Source organism: Leptosomus discolor, chromosome 2, assembly GCF_034619465.1.
Source record: "Leptosomus discolor isolate bLepDis1 chromosome 2, bLepDis1.hap2, whole genome shotgun sequence".
Classification (NCBI taxonomy): Eukaryota; Metazoa; Chordata; class Aves; order Leptosomiformes; family Leptosomidae; genus Leptosomus; species Leptosomus discolor.
In genome coordinates this window covers 44,621,662-44,639,075 of record NC_141392.1, presented here as the reverse complement: position 1 = coordinate 44,639,075, position 17,414 = coordinate 44,621,662, and the positions used below count along the sequence as shown (strand labels likewise).

The 17,414-nt window shown below is 42.2% G+C and overlaps 1 protein-coding gene across 1 annotated transcript in view; it reads right to left on the bottom strand.

Annotated features, from left to right (window-relative positions):
* Positions 1-16,471, bottom strand: part of PCNX2 (pecanex 2) — a 156,482-nt gene extending 140,011 nt beyond the window's left edge. Inside the window, exons 1-5 of the mRNA XM_086460994.1 lie at positions 16,208-16,471; positions 9,867-10,072; positions 7,151-7,268; positions 4,824-4,860; positions 2,665-3,954 (exon numbers count right to left, since the gene is read on the bottom strand). Coding sequence (XP_086317120.1) covers positions 2,665-3,954; positions 4,824-4,860; positions 7,151-7,268; positions 9,867-10,072; positions 16,208-16,471 — 1,915 coding nt within the window. The remainder of the gene's footprint in view (positions 1-2,664; positions 3,955-4,823; positions 4,861-7,150; positions 7,269-9,866; positions 10,073-16,207) is intronic.
* Between the last annotated feature and the right edge of the window lie 943 nt (positions 16,472-17,414).

Here is a 17,414-nt window from a genome sequence, read left to right as displayed (position 1 = left end):
ACACTTCCCAGCGACAAGAGCCCCAGCCACCATCCCTGCTCCTGCAGGGCACCCCTCTTCCTGCACCGCTCCTTCCCAGGGATATGCTTGCAGGGCCCCTGCTGGAAATGAGCAGGGACACTTAATCGTACATGTATGCAGCTCAACTTCACCATCTCACAAACATATAGACTTAAGAAAATAGGAAATTCAGTTCAGGTCACTTTAATCACAGCTTGGTTTGAGGGAAGAACAGAATCATTCTGTTTCCTCAGGATCTTGGATTCCCATAAGAATCTTATTTGCCAGGTCCAGAGCACAATAACTACACACACATTAATAAAGTTTTGGGGTTCTTTTGGTTGTCTTTTTCAGTCACTATGGAATCTGAGTCTGATTTATTCCGATCACCCATTGCTTTCTTTTATGCAGCAATCTTCCCCATTCATATTATCTGTCAGTATTTGACTGAAAGCCCTTTCCACATTGGCTGCAGTCTCTCCTTTTTTTTTTTTTTTAATTTAAACTTATCTCTGAAATTTTTATCATTTCTCTTTTCCAGCTAAGTCACGCTACACAGAAAACAAATGATTGCCTAAATAGTGTTTTTTATGGTTGAGGAGTAGCAAAGCTCACAATCTGCTTGCTGCGACCCTCTTATTGCCGCGTGCTGTTGCGCCAGGGAGGCGACTGTACCCGACCCCCTGCACCCGCGGGACCTGGCAGGGCTCTCCAGACTCAGCAGAGGATCAGCTGAGCAGGCTCCAGTGAAAAGCAGGGCTTGCTCAGCACACATCTTGGGCAACCACACGGCACAGGTTGGAGCCAGCGAGGCAGGCTGATAAACTCGACAGAGCAGGACAGAAACTGCTCTGCAGAGCAAACAGGCTGAGAAGGCAGGAGAGATGGGTAAGATAGACCAGAAGAGAGGCACCAGGCCCAGAAGGAGCAAAATGTGGCTGGGGAATACAGAGGAGCATAAGCACAGGAGAAGTAAATGCAGGCTGTGGGGAGGTGATAGCTTTAGGTGAGCTCAACAGAGTGGAAAAGCCTAGAAAAGCAACAGTGTGGACTGCTAGGAAGAATGGAGGGAAAAGATGAGAGAAGCAATACAAAGAGGAAAGAAGTTGCACAGGCAGGGAGTGGCTAAACTGAGAAGGGATGAACGGGGAAGGGACGGCACAGAACTAGAAACCAACTGGAAGAAAAAATGGACACAAATGAAACATGGAATGAGGTAAGGTATTGGATAGGACACATAAGAGGAAAGACTTAGGAAAGGCAGAGTGAAAGGTAAATGGCATCTACAAGAAAATGACACATCAAGAAGACAAATCTTTGCAGGGTAAAAGTCAAATTTCACATTTGTTTTTACAAGGGCTGACGAACTTTGACATCAGCTGTGCTTTTTTCATGTAATGGAAGGTCCTTGTGGGAATGAGCTCGGGGAGCAGAGGCTCCCTACAGCCTGTTTATGGATAGGGATATCTGTATAAGACAGGGACGCCAAGCTGTCCTGCTGAGCACCATTGTCTCTTACATTCTGTGCAAAATACGTAGTGAGATTTCATCCTCTTAGGCCGTCTTACAACAGCTTATTATAGGATCTAAGGTGAACTAAACATTTTGGAGAAGGGGAAGATACAGGTTGTCGCATTTCACTTTGGTTCAGATGATCTAAACGGGTTGCACCAATCACTTGGCAATTACCCTGAGATTGCACCTGTCGTCACTGCACTGTATCTCGCATCCTCATGAAACAGTCCTGCTAGTTTTGCCTAGAGAGCTGCTAAAGACTTTACAAACAATATTCCTTCCTAAGAGAGAGGGGTCACAGAGTTAGGTGACAGCAATGAGAATGCATAATAAAACCAGATATTTCTATATAAAACCTATAAATTGCATTGCATATAGGTTTTTAAATTAACTGATTTAGATTTTGTTTTAAACAAAAGCCATTTTGATCAAATGAGAACATGCATGGGAAAATACGATTTTTCACTAAAATACTGGAGGCTTTCACTGAAAAAAACCACCACTTTCCTCCTTAAAACCCAAATACTTTAGTTTTAAGCAACTAAAAAAATAAAAACTATTACCTATTGAAAAGAAATACATGGGTTTTTTCAATTTTTTTTTTTTTTAAATTTTAAACTGACCCGCAACTGTGCAGGAAGTTTAGGAACATGTGTGTGCACACGTTAGCTGATAGTTGAACAGTCACCAGTGACAATTCCATACTTACATATATATGTGATTTCTACAGGCACACATAGACAACTCTTCAATGTGCACCTGGTAAGATGGGTAAGGGCAGGTGTAATGCTATAGCTATACACATTTTCATAAGATATTTTTGGTATTCCAATAGTCCAGGCCTGCCACATGCATGCTATTCTAGTACAGAATGCTAGGTACATACCGGACAACTACTGAGGTTAGCGTTAGGTTTTCCAAAGGAAAATCTTTAAGAAAATAAAAATATTTGAAGAACTGCAGCTGACACTATCACACTTTCACTAAATCACCTTGCCCCACCAAGCCCAGCCCTTTCCTGGCCCTATTAGCAAAACCAGTTCTCCTCTGGGAATTTGCTCTACTGCAGATCTCGGGCTAAGCTGCTATAGATAACATAACGAGTCACAACGTCTTTATTCCAAACGAGTTGTAAACCATGCATCATACCTCCAACAAGCCCATTTTCCTTTGTTGTCTCCATTTTGACAATGGATTGATTGGATGCCTTCATCTTTGAGGTATTAATGGATTCCAGGAGGGAGACAAACTCTAGAAAGTTAGATTCATTGGGCACCTGTCCTTCCTTAGCTTCTAGATCTGATTTAGAAGTTGGTAAGGTCTTTTCTTTGTCAGATACCTCCATGAAATTCTTACTTAAAAGCACATCTGTCCCGCTGTCTACGCTCAGCACCCGCATGTGCCTCTTTTCGTGAGCAGTTCTACAGGACTGCGGGTCTAGGTTCCGCAGGTCTTCTTTAGAAGTTAAATCCACAGTCTGGAGATTTTCAGAGGCATTATCCTGATTTGGATCTGAACAAGTGTTAGTTTCTAAAGGAGTATTTCCTGGGTTGCTGTGTTCCCTTACTGCATCACCCGATTCATAGCCAGAGCACTGGTTGGACGACAACTCTAACTTTAAAATTTCTGGAGTTCTTTCGCTTTCACTAACTTCTGGGCAAGCCTTACCTTTACTGTCATCAGACAGGTCAAAAGTGATAACGGGGATTCTGAGCTGCTCATTAGTTTGCTGACTTGGCCAACCTGCTGTAACTATACCAGACTCGAGGGCAGAGCTCGTTCTCTCAGTTCCCAGAGCCTTTAAGTGGACAGAGCCCGCTAGGTCACTGAGGGTGGTGTTTGGTGTAGTACTCATTGTGATGACAATTTTAATGGGCTCACACAGCTGGTCTCCAGGAAGAGAGTTGTCCACCACTGCAACAGCAGTTTCACTGTCCAAGCGATCAAGGTCCTCATGGGTATCACCAGCATTGCAAGAACTTTCCACATGCTCGGGATCTTTGGTTGCAATGGCATTGCAGCGTGGGCAGTTACTTGTAAAGCCTGTCTGTGGTGATCCATCTGGCAATTTCTCTCTTTTGTAGCATTTAGGATTACTCAAATGATCTGAAACAACTGAATTTTCAGTGTCCCATGGCTCTGAAAAAACTCCAGTCCTTAAAATATCTCCTTGCGATGAAGAAATATTGGAGAAGTTTTTAGCTACATCTCTGTCTACAAGAATATCTTGGGATCCACGATGTCCATACGTCTGTCCATTCCCTCCTTCTTCATTTATTCCATTACCAGAAAGTGTTTCCATAGCAGCTGGTTTTATCACTATTGCTGATGTGGTGGCACCTGAAGCAGAGGCTATAGAAACAGGTAATATATCTGCTTTGATACAGGGTGAGGTAGATGAAACTGGTGCTGCAGCCTGGTCTTCTAATACCGTAACACCTGATAAAAAAACATACGGGAGTTAGGACTCACAAACATGAACACCGTGCATTATTGCAATATGATCTTTAGCTAGCAAAATGTGATCCAGAGCAGAGCAAAGGAAGCACAGATGATGTAGCTGATTAAAACAGTTCCTAAGCAAAGATTCTTCTTGTTAGCTACATGTGAAATACTAAAAAGCGAGCTGGAATCCTTCCAGGTAAGGACAGGTGTAGCAGCATGGGTATTTAATTTAAATAATGAAAATAGCTCAAGAAACAGCTAATATCAAACCTAAAATGTTTTACAGAATCATCCCCACTTAGGGAGAGAGGAAAGAAAGAATAAGCAGTGCAGCAGAAGTTTGTTACATCGCTTTGCGCAATTCCTAAACGGTCCCGTTTGTATGGTGATCAACCTTAACAAAACTAACATCTATTGAGACATCTCAAGCACTGGAACTGTAGGCAAAGCAAGGTGTGCTGGAGTGTACACTACAGAGCTAAAAGTCAACAATCGCAACAGGAGTCTACAGTTAGGAGACGCTTAAGGGATTTAAGATGTGATCCAAGCATTGACTTTCTGGTTTAATGCTTTACAGAGGCACAGAGCTTCCCAAAAACGTGGGGGGAAGGTTCTTTCATCTCCCTGTGTTAAAATGGGGAGAGCTACTTGCATGCTGACCAAAAGGTTGCATCCCAAACAGCTTGGCTGACAGCTGAGAAAGCTTAGTCTGTTAGAATTCCCTTGAGATTTTGTTCTCTCAAGCTTTTCCATTCAGCTCCTAACATGTGGCACCACAGAACCTGCCATGGGGTCCTCCGTGTAATTTTTTTTTTGTGGCAAGCAAACAAAAGTTTAAAGGGAATTATAAAGCCTTTAGATACCTCTGAGATCTTCAATAGTTTCCCGTGTTGGCAGCTCCTAAAAATAAAAAGAAACACAAAAATGAGGATGGGCATTTATTAAATTCTGTTGGGAAAACACATCTATCAATGGAATAGCTATCTAATCAAAGGTTAATTACAGCACTGGTAAGCTGCTCAACATCACTGAAATTTGCACATGTACCTTGCACAAAATGCAAGGGCTGGGTGAGGGAGATGGTTGTAGAACAATCATGCTCCAAAATGCATCATTGCAATTGTGAGAGATGTTTGGGGAGAGGAAAAAAAAAATCTAAGGGTTTTTTTCTAAAACATTTTGTGGTGCCTAATCCAGACTTTTTTTCTTAATCATTAAGGAATAGGATGTGTTCAGCTGTTCCACTTTTCCAGCTATGTGTTCCCAAAGCACTAAAATGAAAAGTTTGGTCTCCAGTACTTGGTAAGAATTTCTCAATGGAAAACTAAAGGACAGAGCCATTAAATTATCATAGAATCATTTAGGTTGCAAGGAAGCTTTGGAGGTCATTTAGTCCGAATCCCCTCCACCATACACACACACTCAAAGCAGTTAGAGCAGGTTTCTCAGGGCCATCTCCAGCAGAGCTTTGAATATCTCCAAAGATGGAGATTTCACAACCTCTCTGGACAACATCTTCCAGTATTTGACCACTCTCTTGGCAGGGGGAAAAAAAAAAAAACAAAAAAAAACCACACAACAAAACAACCACACACGGAAAACATTCAATCTAATTGATCTAACTGTAGCTTTCCATGGCTGCAAGTTGCAGTCCCTGTCTCTTATTCTGTCACTGGGCACCTCTGAGAAGAGTGTGCTCCATCTTTTTTGTATCTTACCATCAGGAAGCTGAAGACAGCAGTAAGCTCTTCTAGTCTTACAAAAGGTTTTAGCCTTGCAAAGGCTAAAACATCCCATCTGCCTGTCCTCATACATCATGTACCTCATTCCTCTATCACCTTGGTGGCCTCTGCTGGATTCTTATCGGCAGTTCATTGTCTGCGGGAACTCACTGGGGAGCTCAAAACTAAACACAATACTCCAGAGGAATACTTCGGTAGCCTAAATTCAACAGCCTAAGTGCATAACTAGTAAAAAAGTACCTGGGAATAACGAATGTGACTCTTCTGGCTGACAGGCACCAAAACCAAGAGGAAATAATTATTATCTCCTAAAATTTCATGGTGGTAACCTGACAGCAAGAACAGGAGACTAGATTTGACAAGACCCAACCTACATGTTTGGAAGTGGGAGACTTGGACAAGATCCCAAGAAGAAATGGGTTTGCAGAATGGACAAATACCAGAATACTGTGGACTAGGACAGAAACAAGGTGAAAAATATTTTACCTCATAAAAGAAAGCTATTAATGTCTGTGAATCATACAGATGCTACAAAAAGGTAAAAACACTCCAGGAAATGAGGAAATAGTTCTGATTCAGACCAGGATTTGAATAGTTTGCCATAAATAGGGACACAGGGCAGGGGTGGAGGGATATGAAGACAGAATGAAGTATCAAATAGCTACTTATTCAGAGATCACTAACCATCCTCTGCACTGACTGAGGCAGGAGTCCTGTAGAAAAAATAGCATGGGATCACATAATTAAAGATTTTATTACAGTATACATAGCGAGTAGCTTAAAGAGTACACGGACAGCATTATTCCGTTTCTTAATTTTTTGAATACTCAACTCTTCAACCTTCTCATGGGTGTTTCGTATTTTTTCTTTAATAACATCTACATACATCTACTTCATCCAGTATTGATTTAGAACGCATGCCCAATAGCATGGAATGCACATACATGTATTTCTAACCTCATGCGGACATCCCCTAGATTTAAATAATTTTTTTGTGCTTTCTTTAAACACTCAAGAGATGTGTCGGGTTCATTTTGTAAGTCTAAGTCTAGTTACGCAAAACCAAATTATTAATGCTCCAGGAGCAGAACCCTTCTGAGGCAATGAGAGGCTGCTCTCATTGCATTAGCCTCTCCCTTCTCTCAAAGCAGCTACAAAAACTAGTTGCTCTTGGCAAGATTTACAAAGGCCGTTTGGTATCTATAGAGCAGACAGACCCCACCCAAGAAGTGCAGAATTATGCATACCAGCTTCAGCTTTGCAAACCCAAACCTTTAGGCCAAGGCTAATCGACAGCAGTGGTATACCTAGTAGGTCCACAGAACGACCCTTCCTCCTCAGGGCAGGCCTACACTTCAAGTGATCAGTAAAAGGCAATACAAAACTCCACGTGGTAAGCTGTGGACTGCACGAAGTGCAGACACTATTACAGAAAATCGCATACTAACCATTGCTCCAGGTGAGTTCTGCAAGTCCAGAGCCTGTACCCTTGAACTGTCATGAATTGTTTGGGTAGAGTCATTTTGGTTGGTCTCACCAACGACACCATTATCCCCAGTGTTATTGCTGAAAAGGAAGCAAACGAAAAATAAAACAATGCTTCCTACTACAGAGGATCACAGTGAGTTTTGGGAAGAATCTGAGTAGTAACAACAGAATAGGAAGAAGTAGCACAGCACAATGAAGTAACAGCGTGTTTTTCCCCTCCAATGCTAAAACTACAGGGCTGAAAAATACTGTAACCCCTTTTTGCACCTCCTTTCTCACCAAGGTAACTTGCTAAAAATAAATAAATAAAAATCCCTCAATATAAAATTATTCTGCTGTTTTAGGAAGTAGAAATACAATGACATCTCTTCAAACTCCTTATGTGTATACAATGTCATTTAGCCTGCCTGACGTGCACACAGATTTATTGGCACAAAATGCTGTTTGAGGCTTCTCATTAGACATGTAACAAATGCTACTCCTTTCACAATTTTTGCTTTTTATGTCCTTTGACTGTACCCTTGTGTATGTATTGCTTATCTAACTGCCTGTTTATTTACAAACCTCTCATCAAAAAACTATTTGAAATGCAATACAGAATGTGTATCAATATAATCATTAGGCCACAAAATAAAGTTGTTTTTCTGGTTTTAACCAAGGCAAACATATATCCATTACTAATTTCACATGCTATAAGGCAATTCGTTGATCACTTCCTTTGTGGACGCATTCAACTATCCACTAACTCTTTTTACACATATTTTCTACTAGTTTTTCCATGGATATAAGCAAGTATTCTTGGTCAAGGTCTACTAATGAGAACCAACACATGTTCTCTCTCTCAGGTATAACACAACAAAAAAATCAGTTAAAAAAAAATAAAATAAATCAACAGTATAGTGAAATGTCAAAAAGCATGGGTTTGGGCTTTTTTGTTTGTTTGTGAGGTTGGTTTTTTCCCAAAAAAAATATTTTTAAAACCCTATAGCTGTATATAAGCTATAAAATTATTTACCTGGGGGTCTCAGTCACCTTTCCACAATTTTTTTTGTAGTTAGGTGGCTTCAAAAACTCGTTTGACCAACCTGCCAACTACCAGGGCCTGTTTAAAAACTTCTGTAACCCACCTAGTCAAAACATTAAGGTCTTTATTTTCTGATCAAGTACTTAATAATAAACTGTTGTGCCTAGGATCAGCTAGGAGGAATAGTTATGTGATTTAACACTTAAGTTTTAAGTGATTCTACCTCTACTTCTCAGCCAAAAGAAAGGCATGATAATGAAAGTTTGCATCCATTTAATTAGCTAGTGAACAGGGAAACACTGAGGTTCTGTTTGAGCCAGTCTACAACTGATGAGGCTCTTAAATACCTGTATCAGACATCTGTAAATAGGAAACAGCTTTGTGAGGTGGTGAGAACTAAAGAGGAATAGTGCCTGAAAGGCATCAACCCAACAAAAAATAAAAACCTTCTATAGTTAGTGACACGCAAGAGGTGTTTCTCAGAAGAGTCTCAATGCAGGCAGACCTTGACACTCCCGGCAATGTCACTGCCAGGAGCGTAGCACAGACGTGCATGCGTAAAGACACAGAAGAGCAGTGGCAATCTTGATACTCCTTAGCTTGCACAGAGCTAGCAATAGTGACTGCAAATGCACCAAAAAATCCTCAAACTAAGTTCTTTTATACAGAGCTCTCTGTTGAAGTTTGATGGGTAGTCATAACAAACTTACTTCCTTTAAGCTTTGTTTGGACATTTCTATGCTGCCATCAGTATTGGATGTACCTTATTTCAGCATTTTTCACATCTGTCATAACACTTGGGAACACTGGATGCTTCTTGCCAGCTTCATTTGTTTGTATGACTCAAGCTTGAAAAATCAGCAAGAGAGGTCTCCGTTTGTTCCAAAAAGTGTACAGTGGAATATTCTACCTATACACAAATCTGGAAAATGTCAGTACTAGTCTTTAGCCCAATGCTATTTTTACCTTTAATACCACCTCAACCTGGAAGCAGCCTTATTGACTTTATTTGCAGCAAAGACACAGTACTTGGCTCCCCAGTAGAAAGGCTGCAAATACCTACCAAATGCCACTGAGGAATAAAAGCGGTTCTAGCTTTCCTCATGATCAGGGCCACAGAAGCACCATAGGCAGTCACAATAAAACATAAAGGGGAAAAGCAACTTAGGCATCTAGGTTTGATCTGAGAGGGAAGTTACTATAAGCACACAAAGGCAACAGGAGCTCAGGCTTTCAAAGCTGTGATATTAAAGCATTTTCTTTGCCAATGCACACATGCCACTTCCTCTCCTCTTCCCAGCAGATAAGCACAGCAGGAAGATGAAAGAGCAAGCATATAAGGCTTCCCCAGAAAACTTCTCCCAGGTTTTCTTCAGGACCTTTTAGCACCTCCCAGACAGGTCTCTTCCTACTGCCTTCATGATGCCCAGCTACTGCCCCACCCTCTGAATCAGGTGCAGCTCTGCCTGCTTCACGATAGGCATGATGTAGCCACCGAAAACATAAGCACTAAACAGTGTTTTAAAAGTGCCATTCCTCATGCAACTGTAAGTCATTTTCCTACAGTCAACAGGCATTTATGCTATGCAGGACCATGATGCAAATTCATCTGTTCTACAGAATGTAACAGTAACGTGCAATGAAGACCTTACCTACGATCTGAGGGCTGAACTGTGTTTCCTTTTGGAACCTCTGTATCTTTACATTGTTTTCCATTTTTTCTTGAGAGCTTTTGTTGAATTACTTCACCTTTATCAAACATAAGGTGCAGACGGTAACTGATCACCTTTATTACTGTGAAGAACACTGTCACAGAGCTGCAGTACACAAAAACCGTAACTCCATTTGCTGGAAAAGCCTACAGAAAGAAATAAAAGATACACTTGTAACAGTTTATTTTGAGAAGAGACTACTAAAAGTTTTAAAGTCATTTTCCACCTCTTTATTCCTTATAATCTACTATTTGTACCTCTACTCAGTTTTGCAACCACAAGTAGTACATCTTCATACAGTATACTTGAGTTCTGCTCACAAAAAAAGGTCTAAGGATGTGTTCAAATTTCAATTTTACAAGACTTATTCTTCTTTTGATTAGCTGTGGATATTATTTATTTCTTAAGAAAAATCTGTAAAACTGACAGACATTGTAAAACCTCTTAAAATATTGCATTCTCAGGATAATGCAGCTGCAGCCTTTCCTAAATGATGAACTTACAAAAATAGACACAAAATGAAACATTAGTTACCTATAAAAAGGAAACCCCTTCTGAAAAATTCTGTCACCTTACCCTGCTTCTCAGTTATGATTTAACAGCAAAATGCTGTAGTTTGATCTCCTTTTTCTAGCACTTCAGAACATGTTCCCAAGTATCTTTACCACTGAAGAATTTTAAATAATTAATCAGGACTAGTCAAAACAAATGTATAAAATGCTTTTGGAGAGGCAGCTTCTTTCAATTCTTTTTCTAAAGTTCATAATCATTAATTTGCAGCTGAGTGATCTGTTTGCTGATCTGTGATGAGCACCATATTTCTTAGTCATTAAAATTAATTACAGTTCAACCATAGTCTGTAAAGTTCTTTCACAGACACGACATACTAACAACATTTTTATATGTAAATACTTACCTACAGTAAAAGGCAAATCATAGCAATGGACACATGCATATAATTGAAAGGCCAAAGCCTTTATCATTATAGTCATGGAACGCCCTTACGCATTGTCTCGCAGTTGCAGTCTCACAGTGAGTTTAATCTCTTCTCACGTTCCTGTTCTTTAAACAGAGCATTACTATATCCCTGCACAATTTGTAGCAGGCAGGATTTTCAACACTCAGGATTTGCTAAAAGCCTTCTGAAATTTATTTTTTAAATGGTCTTTACTTTGGGCCTAAATCTATCATCAGCATTGCAGGTCAAGGAGCATTGGGATGTAAAAGACTAGAATTCATTTCAGACTCATACATAAACCACACTGACCACACAGGTGAAGGGAACTAGGCACACTTACTTCATCTAAAACAAGTCACTGCATTTATCTTGATGTTGAAATGAGTATGTTGAATCATTTCTGTGTTATTGAAAGCAAGTGGGCTGCTATTCTGCTGCTGCTTTTGGCTCAGTGAGACTTTGTACCTTCAAGATGTACACGTGAAAATTTTCAGGCAAATCCTTTATGACTATTCTGATTCATATACAAAGAATCTGTTGCACAAAAGCAGATAAGCTATTTAGCATGTAGGTACTACTAATGATCCCTAATAAGAAAGGCATCACTTCCTACAAGTTGAGGCTTAGTCTACTAAGACTACTTTGTGGTACTAAGCATATCCTTCAGTTATTTAGTGAATCGGGGCCAGAAAGAGGATCAGTTTGCAAGGCCATACTCTCAGGGTATAAGGTTTGGTGGATGAGTCTGAAGAACTTCTGCTTTATGACTAATATATTTGCAAAACACAAGTTAAAAATTTCTTGGTTTCACAAGGAATGATAGCCAAGTATCTGTAATGATTTCTTTGAGAGAGATTTGTTCACTTTCCAAGGAATCTCTTTAACTATACACTAAAAAGCACAGGCAGACCACTCATTATTAAGTAACAGCTCAGAATAAGCCACTAGAAAAGAAATGCTCTATAGGCAATGTTCATAAAGCTTAATAAATATTATATGAATAATGTCAAGCAGACACAACAAAAATAGACTTCCAGTAATGCAGTCTATGGGTGCATAGAGCACGCTACAAGAGAGAATCAAAGGAAGCTCCTAGATTTCTAAGTGGAAAAGAGGGTCAGTTTTTGCAAATGCTGAGTGTTACGTGTCCTCATCCCTGTCTTGTGACCAGACCTACCGGAGCTGCACCCTGAGCCTGCCTGTGCTCTCCCTGCCCATCTGCCCAAGATATACAGTGCTTCCCCCACGTACGTGCCCTGCACGCTCACAATCCCAAGCCTACGTATGGATAATAAGGCCAGTGCATTCTTAATATTCTGAATCTTCAGGGAAGCTAAGTAGTACAAGCTGGCAGCTTGCTCCCTGCCCACATGAGGAATTAGGCACAAAATGAAGCCAAGACTGGAAAGCTCTCGATTTTCTGAATCAGGCCTCATGCACAAGGGTGCAAGTCATATGCCTGCAGTTCACATTCCCAGGTATAGATAGGTGAAAGCTATCAAATCTGCTTGAGCTAAGGAGGAATGAAGTCATAGACCACTGAGGAATTATATGATAGATTCACTTTTGGTGCACTATAGTTATAATTAGCCTGGTTTCCTATGGAAACGAGGTTTTATAATCACACCATGTGTCTGTGTATTCATCATCTCTCTCCAGCCCCTCTGCTGAATAACTTTTTATTTCTTTGGCTACTTTCAACGAACTTTGAGAGAATGCACCCCACTGGGACAAGGTCACAGCAGCACACCTCCTGCGTTAACGAGAGGAACAGACACAGCTCTGACCTTTTGAATGCTGCCCCAGTGACTGGAAAATTGAGCTGACATCTTATTAGAAGCTAGAAAAAAAGACAACATCCACAAATACAAATTCATTAGAAAGCAGGCTTCACGACATCCCACGGGTTTCTGTGGAAGCCGTAGCTCTAGCTTTCTTTCCTCCTGCCCAATTAAAAACTCCACCATAATGTACTTTTTGTTTTCCAGTAGCTTTGTTTTCCAGTAGTAGGTTGTTACACCCTGCACCAGAACAGCGTGGGGTCACAGGCAGAAATGCAGGCTTGTGTGTTCCAAATGTGGCCTGACTTACTACTGCAAATGCAAGAGTTGACCTGCCCATGCAGGGAGGACCTTTGCTTGTGGCTTCTGCCCACTCAGAGATTGCTCCCAGAGGAACGACCAAATTCTTCTTTCCATGTCTACTAACGTTATTTGAGTAGCACAAAGGCAGAGGTGACTGAAGTATATACTTCCTAATATAAAGGTATGTAACCTTTGAACAAAATACCACACCTTGTAAACTGGACTGAATGAAGTTGATTAGACCCAGATGTAGCCAACCTCATGCATCTAAAGCAAGACGGTGCTGCACCTGTGTCTCACTGTCTTGGTATGCTACAGAACACAAATGAGGCAGCTAACAAATAAATACGTAGTAAGCCACTACCATCAGGCTTCCAGAAGTATGAATGGGAGGTATAACACTGGAGCCAAAGGTAAATATTTTTATGTTAATTCAGCTGAATTAATAACAAAGAGATGTCCATCACACAGTATAAAAACATGGGAAAAAAGGCAGCAAATAAAAGTCCAGGGGTGTGCAGTACAATAAATACAGGAAGTACAGTGTAGCTTACCTCTCTTACATGGAGGCACGTGTATCCTTACTTTTACAGAGAGATAAAGTGGGGTAAAGTGTGGCCAAATGGGACTGGAAGCAGCTGACACACTGCAAGTTTTATTACAGTTTACTTCTGAGTAATTTATGTGCCCACACCCTTATAATGCCATATTGTACTTCTCCTATCACAGCATGATTTGAAGATCTAATGCATAGATGTAACAGCCCTGTAAGTTCAAGGGCTTCCTGTCCAAAAAAGGCAGAAGAAACACTCACTAAGCCATTCTGGGGACTCACTGAAACGTGGATGTGCATTCTCTTGTGGCTATAGTATATATAATCTACAGCAAGTACAAGCATTCCCAAAGTTGCATCTCTGCATCACTGGCGTTTCACTAGTGTTTCACTGGGGCCGAATTCAGCCCAGTGACTTTGTATAACAACTACCACTATTTTCATCCACAAAACACCTAGGAACCCTGGACTGTTTGGTGGGATAAGATAACTTTAATTCTTAATCTATTATAAGAGTTGACACTAAGTTAGAAGAGATCTTATTACAATTTTGAAAGTTGATTTTAAAAGCAATGATGCTCCAAATAATATCCAATGTTCATCTTTAATTGTGTATTTACTACTACAAAAGATAAATGAGAAAGAAAAGGAAGTGATGGAGAAACAGATCTGCATTTTCAGGCATGGGGAAGCTAATAAGGGAAACATTAGTACTAAAGCAAGCTATGCTGACAAAGCTAGAGAATGAAATCCTCGATCCACATGACAGAAACAACCTGATACTATAAGCTTCGTGACGCTACTGTCAGCACATCTCTGCTGAGCTAGTTGAAAAATCTAAAAGCAGCTGTATGAGTTTTGCCATTTCATTTAAATGAAACTGTTTCAGAGAGACTTTCTGACTTTGACAAAAGTGAGATTATTATTCCAAACAAAGGAAAATTTTAAAAAGTAGTACTCTGATTTGTTTTGACTGCCATTTGAAGAAATGTCAGTGACTGCTTTAGCTGAATCCAAAACTATTGGTGTGAAGTGTGCAACATAAATATCACCCCAAACATTACTTAATATAATATAAATAAAATTCCACAAAGAAAACCTTTAGCTAAAAGCAGCTAAGCAGCAAGAATATATGTCTTGCACAAAGTTTACAAAGCCAAACCACTTAAAAGCAAGAAACCAAATACTTAAGGACATCATTACTTTCAAGCACCCAGCATAATAAATGCATTATTCTTATCAAAGATAAAGAATTCCCGTAGTGATACATTAGCTCAAGAACACAAGTCCTGAATTTAACCAGATGATTCATCAGGAAGTCAGCCAGTCCGCAGAAAAAGCAAGTCCATCTAGATAGGCAAAGATGAAGCTCCAGAGCAAGTTCAGCAGTTAAGTTAGGTTTTCTCCCCTTCCCTTTAAATAATGGACCTTCTGACCTACAATCTTTGTATCCAGTGTTCTTGTGCACAACCCTGCATGCCACCTTCCATGCTATTAGTTCAGAAGCCTCCCACAAGGATAACATACTCTTTCAGATGCATAATTGTATCAACTGGAAAAAAGTTAACCCTTACTTTTTTTTCTTTCTAATCACACATACCACCACTTGGACAGTAAATCCTACAATGTAAGACTCTCGCTGGTTTGCATAGGAAATAGACCCTATCAGTCACAGAAAAGCATATTGTTATCTTGGTTCATTAACTCTGTGAGCTATGCTTACATGAATTCACTGCAATCCATGCCACAAAATACAGTATAGCAAATGATTTTTAAAAACACAAGATTTGCATTTCACTGGGATTGCAGAAGGATTCATGAATGCTCTTTGCTTTCGAAACATCAGACCATGTAGGGTGAACAGACCTATTTATAAATTTTATCCAACAAAAAAAATAAATTCTACACAACTTAAGAATTTAGTTGAGTCACTGTGAGATGCAAAGGGATGGAAATTGCTTCCAATGGAAGCAATATTAAGCTACAATTACTGAAGAACATAATAACAAATAGATGCAATGATCCAACAAACTATACTTTTAAGCTTTTCTCACACAGTAGAAAAACACACAAAGACAGAGCCAAAGTTTCAAGTTTTCAAGGAAAATAATTTTAAAGTCTGGCAAAGAAACTCTAGTTATAACAATTATTTATTTCCAATGTTTAAATTTCAGCACAAAGGGAGCTGCACGTCACGAAAAGCCATGTGACTCACCAGTGACATTCAGCAAGGCATATTAATTACATGGTATTCGGATTTTTCCATTTATTTACCCTTCTAAGCAGGTAAGGCTGGAGCAGACTTGGGGGGAAAAAAAAAGTCTCTACAAGAGATTTTCTTTTTTTTTTTTTTTCCGGAGCAAGCGTCCCCACGGTCATTCAGCCCTTGCAGAGGCCGGCACTGCACCCCTTCCCAAGTCTCCCTATCCAACTGCTTCAGCAGGACTAAGAGGTCCGGCCTCAGGCTAACGCGCCCGCCGCGCTTACCCCCTTCACCTTTAGACACAAAACCCACCCGTAAAACCCAATATGCCTATTTTTTTTACACCCCCCCCGAGGTCAGTCCCCGTGGGGCTCATGCCCTTGCCGCCGCTGCCTCCAGGCCGGGAGGTCCCCCCGCCCCCGCCCCCCCCCCCGGGCCCCGCTCAGCCCCGTGTCCCCCCTCCGCGCCGCGGCCGGGTCTCACCAGGTGCAGGGCCATGGGCAGCGTCAGCAGGAAGAGCCACAGATAGAGGTGACAGCTGTTGGTGAAGGCGCCCTGCTCCGGGTCGTGGTACCAGCCGCCGGTCAGCGCCGCCCACACGCCCAGTCCCACCAGCCGCGCCGCCGGCGACACCATGGCGGCCCCCCCCCGCCGCCGCCGCCGCCACCGCCCCTCAGCCACCCGCCGCTGCCGCCGCCATGCCGGGCGCCCGCGGATTCTCCCATGGTGCCCCGCGACGCCGAGCATCCCGCCCGCCCCACCCCGAGCGCCGCCGCCACGGGCCGCCGCCGCCGCCCGCCCCCAGGCACAGCTCCCCGCTCGTCCCCTCCGTGGTGGGGGGGGGGGGGGGGCGGGAGGGGGCCGCACCCGGCTGCCGGTAGCGGGCGGCAGCGCACGGAGGCCGACAGGGTGGAGAGGCGCTGGGCTGGGCGCGGGGCGGGGGGGCAGCTCTGTCGCGGAGGCGTCCGTCACCGCGGTGTCCCGCCCCGGGCAGCCGCGGGGCTGGTTCACAGGTGCAAAAAAATTGCGCGGCAAAGGGGCAGCACCGGCGTCAGCCAGCTGGGTGCTCTCCTCGCCGGTCACACCCTCCACCGCCCAGTTTTCATCGCCGGTTGTTGATGTTGCCAGGTACATCACGAGTTTCTGAGCTTTGAGCTCTGCCCAACTTTAGCGTTGACCTTTTTGTGTTGTTTTGAGCTGTATTTTGGGCAAGCAGGTGGGGAAATTCTATAAAAAAGCATTAGGCGTCTTTCAAGAATGAGTTTAGGGTAAAACACCGTCTGCCTGGTGTCAAAGGATATCATGGCAGCCGACCTCAGATCAGCAGAGTGCAGAGGTACGTGAGGGGCGGGGAAGCGCAGGTGTGTGAAGCAGTGGGGAGGGCAGCCGAAATGGAGGATGGAGGCAAGGGAAAGCTTCAGCAGGGGAGGGCAAAGGCAGTGAAGGATGGGGCATAGGGGTATGTCCCTATGGGACACCCCTGAAGGAAGGGGCATAAGGCTGGGCCGTGAGCACCAGAGCTGACAGCACTCTCTCCTTCTCACACACTGCCGTCAGAAAATGGCTGTGAACTTCAACTGTATGTTTCTCATCAACCCCTTCTCAGGACTTCCCCGCATGTATGGGCTTTTACCGCCGTCAGTTTTGTGAAGGACATGTGCGTGGGACAGAGGCAGCCAAGCAGCTTGCA